This window comes from Cucumis melo, chromosome 1, assembly GCF_025177605.1.
Source record: "Cucumis melo cultivar AY chromosome 1, USDA_Cmelo_AY_1.0, whole genome shotgun sequence".
Lineage (NCBI taxonomy): Eukaryota > Viridiplantae > Streptophyta > Magnoliopsida > Cucurbitales > Cucurbitaceae > Cucumis > Cucumis melo.
Genome location: NC_066857.1, coordinates 2124005 through 2141554, shown reverse-complemented (window position 1 = coordinate 2141554; position 17550 = coordinate 2124005). Strand labels below are relative to the sequence as shown.

Below are 17550 nucleotides of genomic sequence, written 5' to 3'. Positions count from 1 at the left end.
GTCATATATCTCCATTTCATCAACTATTGCTAAGGAATAATATGAAACCAAATTATACTCGATATGTAATGATTCTTCATCACCTCACGACTTTAGAAGGTGAACCTTCTTAACTCAATCTATGTCTTTTTAACTATCCTAAAAAATTAACAATATTTGTCTTGCAATAGTTGCTTTGAAAATCTTAAAAAATTTTGCATTATCGATGGCTTTGATGAATAATGATCAATGGCTTTTTTTTTTTTTTTATCTATGATTATGCAAAGCTTCTTGTCAATCTTGGTTCAAAGTCTTGTCACTCGTTTATTCGTCATAGTCTTTGTCCAAATTTTTTCATGCATCTTCTAAACTAACTAGACTAACTGTTATAATTTACTTTGGGAAGTCAAGAAACTTGGAAAATAACCAATTTTGTATTTTTCTTGTTTTTTTATAGGCTCAAGCTTTAACACAAAGACCATAATTTCAAAAGAAAAACTTTAGAAACTTGATTTGCACTAAAAATAATGATCTTTGTACTATCTTCGCACAATTGCATAAACAATACAAAGACCAACCATATTTCAAAGATTACAACTCTCATTTTTCTTAATAAATAACCTTCATTAAACAAAAACACTTTTCTCGGTAGATTATGCCACGATAAGAAAGTTATAAATATCATTACAATTCGAAATAACTTACGTTAGAAAATTAAAAAAGCCATAAAAATAAAATAGACAATTGACCACGAGTCAAATTTTGGGTTGTTCTATTCCAGTCCCTTCTCACAAATATACAAATATGTAAACTCTCATTATTCATGAACATACCATAACCTTCTCAACCTTTGTCAAAATAAGTGTAGAGAGAAGCTACATATAATTTATTCAACTTATACATTAAATAATCAATTTGGTCTGAAAAGGAATTAATAGGTTCGTAATATTAAAACATATATGTGAAATTGAATGAGGAAAATGAACACAATAGGGAAGTAGTGATGGGAAGGGGAAAAGAAAGGGGGAAAAAGAGAATGAAATTTGCATCCCAACATATAAAACAGAAAATGTGAATAAAAAGTACAACAGCAAGAAAATGGAAGATCAACACAAAATGGAAACGATGAAGAAATTATTATTTTCTTGGGGTTGAAATAGGTAATAAAGAGAGAGAACCTACGCTAAATATGTTATTCTATACTTCAAAACATGTCTACAATAGCAATAAATGCCAGAGAAAGGTAAGAACTTCCTAGCAAGAATTGAAAACTTAAAATATTGTCAAAATAAGAATTTGAACTTCTACATATTACATAAAAAAGAAGGGCAATGATACAGTAGAGACATTTTATTCCACATGAAATTTTCAATCGAGACAATGTAGAAGGAAAAAATTTCCTATCAAACAGATATATTTATGCATTCATTAAACATCAGGGGTTTCCCTTTTACAGTCCCCCATATTATGATTTACAGATAGGTAGCCAAAAGAGGCATCGGTTTTGACAAGCGAAACAGATCCATCGTGGCAAAGTACGAAGACTCAATTAGCCTACTGCCCATGATATGACATTTAATAAACAAGATTTTAAGCTTAAAGAGGGACCTACTTTGGGATATGTTAACATTATTTAAATAAACTGCCTGTCTTCCCCAAGCATGCGGGGCTGGTCAGTCAGCTTGCTGGAAATCATTTGGGATGGTTCACGGAAATTTGTGATGTAGATGGATTGTTCGAATCATGCAGCGCTCAGACAGTTCTCCCAAGCACCATACTTTGAGCAAAAGCTGCCACCACCGCTCTGCTGAGCGTACTCAGAAACAACAGCCCGTGCGCAGATATCCCATGTTCTTGCTATGTCCCTCAGCAACATCGGTTGTGAAAGGTTTCGTAAGGATATGCTAAATCTTGACTTGGCCTTTATTGAAAGGTCTTCATATTCCTTGCTGCAAGAAAAAGTGATGATAATTAAGATAATAGGACGGTGGTTTGGGACCAATAAAGCTGAAACGAAATTATCAAAATATAGTAATGGAATTAAACGGAAAATTTCAGGATTTTAAGCAAGAAGCAGACTCAAGTAGAAAAGAGAAACAAGGGTAAGAAGCAGACTCAAGTAGTAAAGAGAAACAAGGGTAGATAATTGGGAGAACTATTATCAACGGTAGATAAAATCTTTAGTACTCTATCTCTCCTAACAGTCTTTTTATTAAAAGGAAGGGGAAGTTTAGTATCCGGTTAAAATCTTTGAAGTCTTGACCAGAATACCCTAAATACTCATGAGAAAATGCAAAAGAAGTTTAGGAGTCGTTGTATGTTTCCATCAATGTGCCCTTTGTGCCTCAAAGATGAGGACTGCAACAATCACCTTTTCCTAAATTGTAATTCTGCTGAAGAGGTTGGGAGCAACTCTTTAAGGCTTTTGGCATCAACATCTGTATTCCTAATAAGATGAATGAGTGGCTGGTGGAAGCTCTCAGAAGTTGGGGCCTCAAAGGTAAAGCTAAAATTCTATGGGGCTGTACTGCTCGTGCCCTCTTTGGAGAGAACAGAATAGAAGGGTCTTCGAAGATAAGTCACTTCTTTCTTTAACTTTTGTAATTACAACCTTAATCATATCCTCCACAATTTTTTTCTTTTTTTTAAAGGAAATAATACATACTCTTCTAATAAAAAATACAAAAGTGTGCCGTTTCTTTTTAGTCGCAAACTTCCATTAACTAAAATCCAATTTGACTTGATCAAACTATACGTTACGATTGATAAAGCACTTGTGACGATAGAACTGAATTTGTTAAGAAAGACAAACAAAACCCAGAACCCATGTACAAACCTGACTTCAACAGAAAACTTGTCTAAGAGTATTGGAGAACAATTTGGATAATTTGTAGGAACAAGTAACCGTAGAGGCTGAATTGGAGACTGCAAAATAAAAATGCAAATATAAGAAAACAGATAATTATGCAGACAATGAAGAACCCAAACCCGATACATAAGAAATATCCCCACCATTTGTGCAGAAGTGTACTGGGATTTTAAGCTGGGACTGAGAGCCACAGCACTAAAAGAACACTTGACAACTGTTCCTTCACTCCCATCAGCAGCAGCCGCTAAAGCACTTGGATCAACTACTTCGTCACTGATAACAACCACAGTGTCGATAAGACGCTGGTTTATTTCCCTTATTTCTTCCAGAAGAACATGATTGGCCTGCAATATGTAAATATACATGTATAACTAAAATCGTAAAGGAAATCATCGATAAAACTAAAGTGAGCCAATACAAGTTCAAAACAGATAATATTGTGTTGATATTCTGACATAAAGAATGACGAGCAAATTGCAAGAAGCCCTTAAGCCTATTTATAAACAGTAGGGCTGGAAATAACAAACTAACTGTAACTAAAAGAAAAAACAACCTGATTGATAACTAACAGAGATAACAACCTGAACAGCCACTTGCTAATAGTCGTAGAATAAAACAAGCTGTTAAAAACGGCGACTTAAACAGTTTATTCCTACACAACTACTCCTACATCAAACAAGTATACTATGTCTTGAAATTATATTTCTCCAACTACAAGACATTGGACCATCAAATAAAAAGTAAAAAAGGGACAAATTGAGGAGGGGCTAAAGTTAACTGATGTAATAGTTATAACAGTTAGCCTGTTGTTATAACAATTAATTAGATAGACAGTTGGGGCTGGGATAACCAATCAGTTTATAACTGATTAGTTTGAATTAATAACAGACTAACTAATTAATTGTTATAACAACAGGCTAACTGTTATAACTATTACATCATTAACACTCTTGTAAGCATATTGATGTTTAACAACAATGTAGGTTACTAATACTTACCCCCAGCCACCTAAAGAAAAGAAATAAAAAGGAGCAAAAGTCAAAGTAAAATATGTATATCAAGTTCAAAATGGTTACAAAAATTAGTTGAATATTGAAAAATATCTAATAAAACAGAAGAATGTCCCAAGGAAAAAGGAGAAAAATGTGAGGCATATATATGAACAACCTTCATTGAAAAAAACTGAAGGAATACACAGGCATACAAAAAACCAAGCCCACAGAAAAAAAGGGAAGCATATGTATGACCTCTAAACGTAATTAGATAACTAATGATGAAGCTTATCTGCTCTTTAAATTGGGTCTCCTAATACTATCTATCTAAACTAGCCCCCACTCATCACATCATCACAAGTTCTTTACAAGCCTATTTGGAAGTTCACTTGCCCAAAACAAGTTTGTTTTTTCATTTTTTGTTTTTTGTTTTATTTTCCCTTTACAAAAGGAACTATTTCATCGATAAATGAAATCTCCAAAGAGTAGAAAATGGGATTACAAAAGATTCCTCCACTTGGATACAAGGAAATTTAAATTGTAACTACCGAGGGGCTGTATATTTCTACACCAAAAAAGGCATTGAAAATAGATGACTCGTGAACATCCCGAGGATCTTTCTTTTCCTTTAAAAATCCTAAAATTCCTCTCTTTCCAAATCTTCCAAAGAGTGGCTCTGATAATGCTGCCCCGTGAAAGCCCTTTTGTTGCCTTAAATTGGTAATAGATATGCTTCAAAAGGTATGCCCTTGGTTCTACCTCTCTCAATGTTGGTGCTACATTTGCAAAAAAGACATTGAATCACAGAACCATATCTTTTTCCATTGCCAAGTTTCAGCTAAAATATGGACTGACCTGTCATCTGCTGGTTGGATTACTGTCCCCTACCTTGAAACACTCATTGGATCAGGATGCTTTTTATTGATCAGTGATTCAAGGCTACTAAAGCTCATATTACATCTTGCTTAATTAGGGTTGTTTTGTAAAAGATATCAGATATGGGGATGAAGAAAGAAATAACATAATTTTCCATGGCAAAGGAAAAGATGCTGGAGAGATACTCGTGTTTGCTATTTTCAATGTTTCGTTTTTTTGGGGGGATAAACATCTACCACCTCTACAAAGTCATAGTTTGAATTTCGTTGATGCTAACTGGAAGCATCTTTTTTGTTCCCTGTGGTTGGGCCTCTTTTGTCTCTAGGGATATTTCATTCAATCAATGAAATTGTTTTTTATGAAAAAAGACAAAACAAAACAAACAAAAAACAATATATATCTTTTATTTTATAAAAAAAATAATATTTTATTTCACCCTCATACGACATACAATATGTAAAGTTGCTAATACCTCAACCCTGGGCCTTTTGGCACTAGATGTTGCAGTTGACTCAAGATCAGATGTCTCAGCACCAGTCAGTGGTTTAAAAACATCATTTACACTTCCAGCTGATGATACGACATTTAAGGGCATTGCACTTGTGTGGCGTCTCATCTTTTTGGTTCCATTTGGTCCATCGTGTGAAAAATTTCTTGCTTGTAACCGACATTTTGTCATGGCAACCAGATCCTCCCCAACTGCAGCTCTCGACCCATTTCCAGGGGCCGAGCCTGCTATCCTATCAATCATACTGACAACTGATCCAATGCCATTGACAGAGGCACTCAAAGCTTTAGGTGACATAGATTTAACCTGAAAACCATAACAAGGTTACAAATGAAGAAACAATCAAGAAGAATACTAACAATTTAATCCACAAATAAATAGAAGCACTCAAGGTTTCTGCTAACCGCTTTAATTAAGCGTTCAAGAGGCTGCTCTGTAAAACTTGATTTGCCAGAAACAGTTGGTAACACATTGGCATAAGCGCCATCTGTACCACACTCAGCTAGCAATGGTGAGGCAGATATCCCAGGGGTGCCAATGGCAAGAGATTGGGCTTGTGTCCCAGACACACCAGTTTGTTGTCCAGCATTCCCAGCATTTGTATGTGCTGAGACACCAGAAGTGGGCTTTTCAGATTCACCAGGCATTGGAGATGGAGCCATGGGTGTTGAAGGAGATGGTACAACAAAAGGGGAGCTTGCAGATTGCAAAGGAGTTCCAGTTTTAGTAATGGATGAAAGAAGGCTTTGTTGATCGACCTGTGGAGAAGAATTTTGGGCAACTTGAGGGGATGCAGCCTGAAAGATTGGGGGAGAAATAGGAAATGAAGTCCCTGGTTTCATCTGCTGATGGGTATAAGCCGCACGCTGAGTTGCTGGGAGATGTTGAAACATCCCTGGCTTTGCAGCAAGCCCCTGTCTTATTTTCAGATCACTGATCTCCATTTGATTAAGGTGTGACATTGGGTGTGTCTGCATTTGTGTGGGTAACTGTTGCTTTCCTTGTTGATGAAGCTGTGACTGTTGCTGATGTAATTGTGGCTGCTGTTGCTGTTGCTGTTGCTGTTGCTGCTGGTGTTGCTGGTGTTGCTGGTGTTGCTGGTGTTGCAACACCTGCTGCTTCAGCTGTCTTTGCTGCATTTGTTTCAGTTGTTGTGACTGCAGCAACTGTTGTGGATCCTGTTGTTTCAGATGTGGATGTTGAAGCATATTAGGGTTTGATTGAAGAGAATTGATGTTTTGCTGCAGAGTGTTCACCACATTTTGTGATGGCAAAGAACCATTATTTGACCGTTGGGAACTGTTTGAAGGGTTCTGTTGCAAAGACCCAGCAGCAACCTGCTGCAACGAGCTCAGTGAATTACCTTGTCCTGATTCCAAACTGGAACCAGGCTGCATCGGGATCGTCATGTTTTGTTGTGCTGCTGATCCTGAAAAAGTTGGAAGAGAATTATGCTGCAGACTGCTCATATTATTCTGCTGCACAGGAGCAACAGAACCTTGCATGTTCGCAGAATGCAGTTGGGGATTGATTTGATTTTCAGGAGATTGCAACGGGGTCATCTGTGATTGTGACTGTTGTATAGGTTGTATGGTAGGATGCTGTCCTGGCTGCAGTGTAGGGGCTCGATTCCTTGAAGGCCTGTTGGAATGTAAAAAACTAACAATCTGCTTCTCATACTGGCCTATCTTATCTTTCAATTCAATTGCAATACTATTTTTTGAAAGCTGTAAAAACGTCAGAAGGCGTTCCAAAATGCCCTTAAATGTCTTCAGCTTATTTAGCTGCTCTAACTTTGGTTGTTGTGGAAGACTGTCATACTGCACAATAAAATACCAAATTACACAATATCAGTGCATACTCACAGAGGGAATGAAAGAAACTACAATGCATGCAAACATATGGAAAGGTGATAGATCAATGAACGCACTCAACGAAGATTCAGCTACCACGACAGTTAATAATATCAAAAGTCAAATGCTCTAGGATATAGATGTAGAATCACATACCTGATGCACTTTTGGAAGAATTTTCTGGTACATCTCTTTCAATTCATTAAAGTACAACTCCCTCATAGCTTTAATCTACAAAAAAGAGGAAGGAGGAGGAGAAGGAGAAGAAAGCAGTTAAACAATATTTTTTAGGATGCTAAATTCTACAAAGAAAGTACATTTCCCGAAGAAAATAGAATCCCCCCACCCCACCCACACAAAAACAAACCAAATCACAAAAAAAAAAGAAAAACGAAAAACAAAACGAAACAAACAAACAAAATTAAACTAAAAACTAAAGCGCCTTATAAGACACAACCTTCCAATTAATCAAAGAGGACCCACCATTCTAAATCATACCTTTTGACAAAAGGTACCTAAGAAACCCAATCCTCTTAACCCTCGGATGCTTCAAATACATAAACAAGTAATTAGGAAAGTAAGTTTTGTTGAGGCCCATTTCAAAGAAAAGACCGAGACTAATTTGGGCAAACTTATCAAAGGTTGTGTTGGCAGAAATTTGGTTAGAAAGAAACCAAAGAATCTTTCATGATAAGGTGATGTATTGGTTAGACCGCTTTGAGATAGCTAATAGGAACGCTGCAGCTTGGTGTACTTCACAGAGATGTTGAAGCATTCTCCATCCAAGAGAACAAGTCTTAATTAGCAGGCCCTCATTTTTCCAAACCATTAGTACCTTCTTCATGACTCAGGTTTTTTGCAGCTATCACTGAAAGACTTTTGTCTTCACTTCTTCAGGCCTTTCACGCCTCATTTCTTCTGTTTTTTTCTTGTTGCTTGGTTTACTTGCTTTACAGCCCCTGATTGTTGTATTCTTGTAAGTTTTTATCATGTATTTTTTGTTGGATGATGAAGACACTAAGGAAGTATCAACCTAGTTGAGATGTCCAAGTGCGTTTACTGATCCTATGGGCCTTTTTGTTTCACTCTTCGTATAAATCTTTTGTACTTTAAACTTTATTATTATCAATAAAGAGGCTGATTTCCTTTTCATAAAAATTAGGAAAGTTAAAGAGTAATGATGTTAGGCCACCTAACAAGAGTACTCAAGAACATAAAGAACACTAAAGATAGAAATGTATATTGCTATCAATAAAGAAACTACAATCTAGTCTCAGACACGAGTGGCTTGTATTCGATATTCCTGCCCCAAGTTTTCCCACGGATTAGAACTTAACCATCTCAATGCAACTCCAACAATACTCAACACCCTTCTCTTTTTCCTTTTTTTTTTCTTTACACAAGAACTCTATCCACGAAATCCCAGCGCACGTGATCCTAAGCTTTTTCGAATTCAATTTTAAAATAATCCCTTCACAATTCTCTTCTGTTGCCTCATTTAGCAATAAAAGACTGGTCTGCGATTTGCCACCCAACAATGGGAGGCCCCTTGTGTGTCAAAGATGGTTCTAGGATGGACTTTCTTAAGTATATCTGCCAAGCCATTGGCCACAATTTTATAACATTAGTAATCAAATGAATGGGTCTAAAACCCTTGACCCTTTTTTTTAAAAGGAGACAAGCTTCTTTATTAATAACAATAACAAGAGAGACTAATGCTCAAAATACAAGAGAATTATACAGAGAGCAAAAGGACTAAAACATATACAAACAATAACTAAATAAAACTCAACAATAACAACGAGCTAATCAAAATCCTCTAAAATCCTTGACCCTTTTCAACCCTTCTTTCTAATAGAGCTAAAATAACACTTTCAAGAGATCATATTTAATACAAACCCGTCATCATGAAAGAAAAAACCTAATATACTCAAGAGAGAAAGAGAATCCGAAACCACCCTGTCTTCAGTCAAGATGGGGACCAATCAAGCCCTTCAAGGAAAGTTTTGGGAGAAATAGTCGAGCTATAAAGAGATAAGAAAAATTGGTGTACCTCCTCTACTTACCTCTACATACTCCCATTAATACTAACAAGGGTATCAAAAATAACATTTTTGTTAATTCCACCACTGGCCACCCTATGAAAATAGTTGAATTGGTATCTTATCTTACTATCTTAAAAAGTGGAAGTAAATAATCATTTTTGGACAATGTTTCCCTTTCTCGAATCTTAAAATTACAAATCATGCCACTAATAATCCAGTTGCTTGTCACAATCTTCTATTGCAGGAATGATAGTCCTAAATATGTTTGAATAAAAAAGAAATCATTAAGGGGGTGTTCGACAACTTGAGTAATTTGGGAGAGTTGGGTTGGGTGGGTTAAAAAAACCAACCCACCGTTTGGTTCACCAATAATTAAAGAGGTTTTTTACCTCGTTATTCGCATCAACTCACATTTCTCACTTTGTTATTCGTGTCAACCCACTGTTTTGGTTCACCAATAATTAAAGAGGTTTTTTACCTCGTTATTCGCATCAACCACATTTCTCACTTCGTTATTCGTGTCAACGCCCCCCAACTACTTCCCTATAATTATTACCAACTCAACTCTTTATTTTTATCGCTAACCAAACACCCCCTAATAGGATTATTTGACTTGAGAATACCTGACTTCGACCTTGATCATTACCAAGTAAATTATTTTTCCAGAAGTTTATACTTGTGCTTTTGAAGAAAATCCTTGGGAATATTTTGTTCTCATCCGCAGATGGTCAAAGACTCAAAATTCATCTCAACACATATTCCCCCAAAGTTCCCACAACAAAGCACACACCCTCTAACACAAGAAAAGACGACCTTTATCTTTGAACGGTGAATGCCCCTCTTGTGAGCAAGCACAAAATCAAACTCTAGGAAGAAACAATTTCCACCAATCTCGCAAACTCTGACACTCCCACAGAAGGTGATCCATGTTTTCCTTCACCTTTGGACAAACAGGACCTATTAACGAAGGCATTTTTCTCGAGAGCCTATTCATTGTGTTCTCACAACCGAGCAAAACTTGCCAAGAAAAGAACTTGACTTTCTTTGAAATCTAAATCCTCCATAAAACATCAAAGAACTCAACAACAACAGGAGACAAGTCCAATAAAATCCTAAAAAAAGACTTATAAGAGAGGCCCTCTAAAGGACTAGGACTGCTAACACAGACATCCCCTCTCCCAAGGCTGAAGTTTTTTTATAGGAAACAAATTTCATTGATATATGAAATTTACAAAAAGTGGTCAAAGCCCAATCCAACAGAGTTACAAAAGATTCATTCAATTGGTCAAAAGAGGAGAGATTGTATGAACTACAGAAAGATGTACATTCACACCAAGTCATAGCATGAAAGACAATAAGTTCAAAAAAGCCATCAAAAGTGCTTCACCCCACAACTGAAGTTAAAACCCTCAATCAAAGAAAGGAGAGAATCTACCTTCATCGTTTCCCTCCTATTGGACAACAAATGACGGAAACCAAACAAGAAAGAAACAGAGTTCCCCCATTAAACCAAATATCTGACACAAGATAATTTTTAAAGGACGATAAATGATACAACCAAGGAAACATAGAAAAGAGGGGTCTATCCCCCATCCAATGGCTCGGCAACTCTGCAACACAAGCTTCGAGATCAATATTTGTCCCCTTCAATTTGTCCCTTTTGTTAAGCAAGTGGAGAAGATTTGTGGCACCTATGATTACTTGTTCGTTTTCCAACAATTGTTGGTTAAGTTATTCTCTTCTTTCAACTTACTTTGAGTTTTCATGCAATCAATTAGGGAAAATGTCTCCCAATTGTTGGTTGGCTCGTTATTATCCTCCAAAGCCCTTCTTTTGTCCAAAGTTGTTAAAACTTTGATCTCGAAAATTTGGTTTGAATGCAACCAAAGAGTATTTGATGATAAACTCTCTGATCGGTTAGATCGTTTTGGCCCGCTCATCACCTAGCTTCTTCTTGGTGTGCTCAATCCACAGGTTATTTTTTGGATTACTCAATTTAGAATAAATGTCTTAGTCGGAACGCATTTGTATCCTCTATGTACTTTTGTACTAAGACTTATTGGAATTCTTGTATTTGGATATGATGAGATGCTAACAGTGTGTCAACCTAGTTAAAATGTCATGGTGCACCTACTCACTCTTTTATCCTTATGTTATGTTACGGAGTTTTAATTGTAATTTGGTTTCTTTGTATTTTGAGCATTACCCTCTTTTCATTATATTAATGAGAAGTTCAGTTTCTGTTTCCAAATAAAAAAAGAAGAAAATCCCAATTTAAGTTAATATCTTGAATTGAGAAGTCTACAAATAATTTTGATAGAGAACAGGAAGAGGAAGCTTTGACTTGCACAATCTCATAACGCTCCATCCAAGGAAGGGCCTTGTTCTGAAAATTTGACTCCTTTCAAACAAAATTATTGATAGAACCGCTTCGACTCCATCTACCCAAATAAGATGAGGAACAACTTTCAATTGAGGCCCCACTAAAATCTTCACTTTCTCTGTTTAGTTTTGGTCTTGAGTTCAGATTGTCCAAAATTTGATTTGGTTAAGTTTATTGTTTTTACTATATGTTTCGTTATAAGTTGAGCATTGGACTCTTTTTGTTATATCAAATGAAAAGTTGTGTTTCCTTTCAAAAATAAAATAAAAAGAGACATTCATTTATAAAATTTAAAGATATCTTGGAGAATTTAAAACAAATTTTGGGATTTGAAAAGTTTTTCTACTCCATTTCATAGAGCAAAAATGATTTTTCCTAAACACATTTGAAAAGTGATTTACGTGTATGAAAAGTCTGAGATTCTGTTTTCGCAGGAAAAACCAACTTCAATTGACAGAGGCATGTATAGTATCAATTTCTGCGGTAGTCATAAACTCACATTTTAATCACATCTAATTGAAAAATGGCCACGACCTCTTTGAATCCCAAAGTATATATCTTGAACATTCTTATCAAGTTATGCCATTGTCCAAGTGATCCAATAAACCGATCACCACTTATGGCCCAATTCTTTGCCTCCACAACAGAGGGGTCATCATTCTTTGTATTCCTACCGGAGTAATACAAAGAATGATGGCATCCTTTAACATCTTGAAACAATAAGTAAACGTTTGAACCCAATTAAGATGATCCAGGAAGAATTAAAGAGAGAACAGAAAAGGGAAAGGATGAATTCCACTTTTATAAGGAAGCTCTTAAAATATGAAAAGATCTGTTTATCAAATCCATCTTTTCCCAGGTCAATTCCATACACAACCTAAAGACCCTGGTCTTTACCGATGTAAACCACCTCTAGAATGGAAACAAGACTCAAATCACTGGAGTTTTAGTTATAAAGGATTTTTCCCAAAGCTTATGCTCAAAATTGACCCCTAATCTACTTGATTGTCAAACCTTTTGCTTACATTGGGAAATTAGGAATCTTTTATATTATCAAAAAAAAAATCAAGTTAAACAGCCTGCTTGGTAGTAAAATTGTGCCACAACAAAGAATAGTAAAGCCAACATTTACAATTTGTACCTCCTCTAAAAATATTGCAAATTGAGTTTAGCTTAGTACCTTTTGATAAATCTCCTCTTGCCAATCACCACCATTGGCTTGTCCTGTCTGAGCCGTGGAATCTAAAGATGCTACATAAATTAAACAAATGTCAGCAGATCAGGAAAATGTGTGCCAGAGGGATATAGCTATACTGCAGCACAGAAATAGGGATGAATAACATGCTCCCTAATAATAAATTCAGCCTTCATTGAGAACAGTAAAAGAAAAATGAGAATCGGGGCCCAAGTAGAAAGTTTAAATGTTAAACAGAAAACAGGGGGTGATGAATAACACACCATCACCAAAACCATCACTACCAATCAGCACTGTACGCAGAAAGGACTAGAGCTTCACAGAGGGGTCATCGAGCTAGGTCAGAATCCTCAACTCAAGGCTGATGAAAAGAGAGTCTAATTTGATTGTCTCAATGAAGGGACCCCGAAACCAGCTCTTCATAAAAGAAAGCCACAAGAACAAAAGGACATGGAAACAAAAGGTAAAGTGCTAAAAGAAGCCAAGTTTTTCTTATGATTACTTTTGCAAAAGAAGCTAAGCTTTTCAATCTTTTCTTCTATGGAAAAAGAATTCAAGCTGGGGGCTCTTTCTTCATTGGGATATTTTTAATCTCTCGACAAAGGAAGCATCAACCACCTCTTCCGTTACTGTAGGTTTATTGCTGAGAGTTAATCTTTTACTTTTTTTTTTTTTTTGGAAAGGAGCTTAGTCTTATACATTTGGATTATTCAACTTAACCTTATGCCTTCCTAGTTACATTGAAGACTTATAGCTGGGTAAGGCTCCATAATTAGCAAATTTTTTGCATAAAAACCCGAAGAAACAACAAACTATACAATTCCATTTCACTAAGATAGAAGCTGTATAACTTAAGAAAAAACCAAATTACACAATGACTTTAAATACTACATGAATAACTTCGCCATGAAATTTAAGAAAATCGAACCATGCTATATCCCAAGAATAAATTTTTCTTTAGAAGAGACAAATTTTATAAATATGAAATTATAAAAGGTGATGTAAGAACATAATCGAGGATCATTAAAATAACAAATTATGTGAAAACTCATTATTTCCATTCGATTCTCAAGAAACTCTATAGCACCAAATCCCAAAATCGGGCATATGCAATTGTTCTTTCCCTCTATGTTTTTTCCATTTCTCATTTTAACATCTCACGTTTTCAACAAGATCACTGGATTAAGCTATCATTCAAAATATCTACTGGTTTGATCATTCAATGGTTAATGATAAGACTCCCAAATTATAACAAAGCAAGAAAACATACTCGATGATGTCTCTGGAAGAGCTCTTTGTGAATGATACAACTGCTTTTGCTGATCCATTACGTTTTGTGATTGAAGCAAGGAGCCAGGTGCTTGACCTCCAACTGGAATCCTTTGTTGGAGCTCATGCGACATGGCAGTTGCCTGCTGCTGCTGCTGCTGCTGTAGAGGAACCTGTTGTTGGACTTGTGTGGATTGCAACGGAATCTGTGACATCAACTGTTGGGATGACTGAAGTTGACCTTGCTGACCTTGGGTTGACAATAAATTCGATGTATTTTGTGGAGGTTGCTGCTGCATTTGAACCTTGTTCTGTTGCAGCAAATGCATGGAGTGCTGGTTTGATTGCATGTTTGAGTTACCTGACTGAGTTCCATGCATTTGTTGTAGTCCAGAAACATTACTTTGAGGTCCTAACTGCTGCTGCTGCAAACTTGATAGGTTGCTTTGCTGAGCCATGTGCTGCTGTGATGGCGGAGACTGCATGTTCGACAGATTACTCTGCTGCCCATGCGACCTTGATTGTTGAGGCAGCTGTTGCTGCATGTCCCCAACACTGGTCTGCTGCCCGATTAATGGACTCTGCTGCATGTTTGAAGAATTTGTTTGTTGATTGATTAGCTGTTGTTGCTGCTGGGAGGACAAGTTCGTCTGCTGTGACATTGTAGGCTGCTGATGTATGACAGCATGTTGTTGGGACTGTGGTTGCTGCCTAAGAACTGGTTGTGGAGGCTGCTGAAGCATGGATTGAGTGGACTGTTGAATGGGAGATTGCTGGTTTTGCTGAAGATTAGAAAGCGAAGATTGCATCATAGAAGGTTGCATGACAGATTGCTGAGACGATTGCATTTGATTTGATTGCATTACATTTTGTTGCTGTTGTGGGATGTGAGGAGGTTGCATAAGTGGGTGTGACATATTTCCCTGCTGAAACTTATGCTTCATGATCTGGTGCATCTGTTGCTGCTGTTGCTGATAAAGATACTGCTGCTGCTGGGTTTGCGGCTGCTGCTGTTGTTGCTGGGGAACTACTTGTCTTCCTTGTAGTGGTCTCTGAGAGTTGGTAAATACATTGGAAGGAACCCCTTGACCCATAGCATTTCCACCAGAATTCTGTGGAACTCCAGACACATTTTGAATGTTCGGATTCTGACCAACCATGTTTGACATTGAAGATGGAGCTAATCCAGCAACAGGAGGTACTGCAGAAGATAAGCTGGATGAACTCTGGGGAACAATATTATTTGGGATGTTCTGAGGGATTATTTGCTGGCGCTGCTGAGACTGATTGGATGACTGAGGAACAGAAATTGATGGAGGCTGCATGCTTTGTGATGCTGTTTACAACATACACAAAATCAAGTCAAACAAAATGCAATACCAAGTGAGAAATGATTACAATATCCAAGAACAGAAAAATTTTAAAATTAAAATAAAAAATTAGTTAATTAAATAATTTTTAAAAAATAAAATAAAACTCTACAACAAGCAATTCATTCACAAATTGACTCATAAATTATTGGTGAAATTTTCATCATGTACAAAATAGTGGCAAATTGTTTGTTGATAACTTACCAGCATCCAAAGGCTTATTGCTAGGCACCATAGGATTGGATGGTAATGGATTCCCCATAGGGGGCTGAGTTTTCGTTTCCATGGTAAGCATCTTCAGAGATATTTTCCTTAGGTAATCTGACTGAAATCATAGGTTAAAAATAAAATTGGTGAGAGTACTCACTCAAGAGATTGCTAAAACAAAGTTGTGTTTGGTGCAATAACACATAACATAATAAAACAGGATTTCAATGAGAGAAATGAAAGAATATACATGGGCACACAAAAAAAAAAAAAAGGAGTACGTTCATTACACAACTAAAACTTAGATAGCAAATCAAACTGGTATCTTATTGTTATTAGAATATGGGATAAACATAAATGACAATCCTTGATTTAAACTACAATACAGTGAGCAAGCATACCTGACTGGTAGCGGCAGTAAAAATCTTTTCCTCAAACCTTACAGCAATTTTTCGTAGTTCACTCAGTCCCTCTTGACCAGAGACAGGAAGGTGCCTCTTCAATGTCTCCATTCTAGAAAAAGATAAAGATAAAAGCATAATGGCTAATTAGTATATCAAAAGCAAAAGCATGAGAAGTTGTTCTTGAAAGGAAAGCTACAATAGCAATCTATGTCCATGATTCAAAATATTAGATACTTTGGAGGAGTATACTTTAAAATGGCGCAGACAAATTCAGCAAGATCCCCACTTCTACAAATAGCTTACGTTTCTTCTTTCTAAAGAAGAGGCTAATACCTGAAGAAACAAAAAAGAACCTCCCCACAAAAACCCAACCTACTATATCTTCAATCCAAGGATGGGAAAGCCAATAACGTGTAGTTTTAACAAATTACGTTTTATAAACAGAATTCAAAAAACCATTCCCGAGTAACTAAATCTAACCAACGAACTACGAAAGAAAAGGCTATAAAATCTCAAACGCATATGTTAAATAAGATATAATAGTAGAGCAGGATGCAAGAAAATTTTAAGAAATCATACATTTTGTTGACAATTCGATGTCGAGAATCTGGCTGCAATTGAGACCTCCAATCCCCGGCCTCCATTCCAGGTTCTCCACCTTGAGTAGGTCTCCAATTGTTTGCATCCATTCAAAAATTCCCAAACAACCCAAAGGAAAAGGGTGTGTCCAAAACCCCAATAACAAGGAGTGGGGTGGGCTCAATGAAGGTCAGAAATTGGCGGTGGAGATGGTAACCGGGCAGAATGGATTCTGCAATTGTTTGGAGCTGATTACAGGAAATGATGAGTCAAATTCAGAGATTATCTGGAAATAGGGGGAACCTAGAAAATTTACGAGAGAATATAAATGATCGAAGGATTGTTAATCAGGTAGCGCGATTTAGCGAGCCATGGAAGAGGAGAGCGTGTGGGTATTGTGTGGATCGAGAAGCATCTCCATGCGTGGAAGACAAACCAAGAAAGAAACCTGTTTGTTCTAGTCTTCTTCGCGAGCAGCAACAGCCATTGATAAACAAAGTTATTTTATGCCTCTCTTTGCTATGTTCCCTGCCTAAAAGACTTACACGACCCAGCAATTTTACGAAAATGTCCTTTCAAGTTCCAAATTTGGAACCAAAACTTCCTTTAATGTGAGAGTTTGACTTCTTTGACCAAAATCAGAGGGAATAAATTATCCTTTATTTATTGTAAATATTTTCTTAATTTTATTTGGATGTCCATATAATAATAAAAATCCCTAGAAGATAAAATATATTGAAAGGTATATTTTTTCAAATGATCTATTTTTTAAAAATTATAGAAAAATAGATTGATATATAAGAAATACAAAAATTAATATAAAATTAATATTTGTGTTTAGTTTTTCTTATATATAAATAATTTTTGATATATTCATGCTTAAATTTTAATAATAAAGAATGATATACTTTAAAATATTTTAGATGGGTAACATGGACCAATTTTTGAAAAATATATATAATTTTTAATTTTGAACAAATAACAAATTTTGGAACACGAATTTGAAAAAAGCATTGTTAAG

At 36.2% G+C, this 17550-nt stretch overlaps 1 protein-coding gene across 1 annotated transcript; it reads right to left on the bottom strand.

Annotated features, from left to right (window-relative positions):
* Positions 1-1375: 1375 nt before the first annotated feature.
* LOC103495458 (mediator of RNA polymerase II transcription subunit 15a) lies at positions 1376-17041 on the bottom strand. Its single transcript, XM_008457025.3, has 11 exons — positions 16530-17041; positions 15948-16059; positions 15544-15664; positions 13971-15305; positions 12686-12756; positions 7234-7308; positions 5629-7044; positions 5189-5530; positions 2992-3192; positions 2816-2904; positions 1376-1928 (listed from the first exon to the last, which is right to left on the bottom strand). The coding sequence occupies exons 1-11, from the start codon at positions 16637-16639 to the stop codon at positions 1721-1723; spliced, it is 4080 nt and encodes a 1359-aa protein (XP_008455247.2). The 5' UTR covers positions 16640-17041; the 3' UTR covers positions 1376-1720.
* Positions 17042-17550: the final 509 nt, after the last annotated feature.

Excerpts from the sequence above, each read along its gene's own strand:
- LOC103495458 (XM_008457025.3), bottom strand. The coding sequence starts at position 16,639 with ATGGATGCAAACAATTGGAGACCTACTCAAGGTGGAGAACCTGGAATG. Across the intron at positions 7,045-7,233 it reads TTCTTCCAAAAGTGCATCAG|TATGACAGTCTTCCACAACA; the intron begins GTATGTGATTCT and ends TTTATTGTGCAG. Across the intron at positions 1,929-2,815 it reads AAGTTTTCTGTTGAAGTCAG|CAAGGAATATGAAGACCTTT; the intron begins GTTTGTACATGG and ends TTTTTCTTGCAG.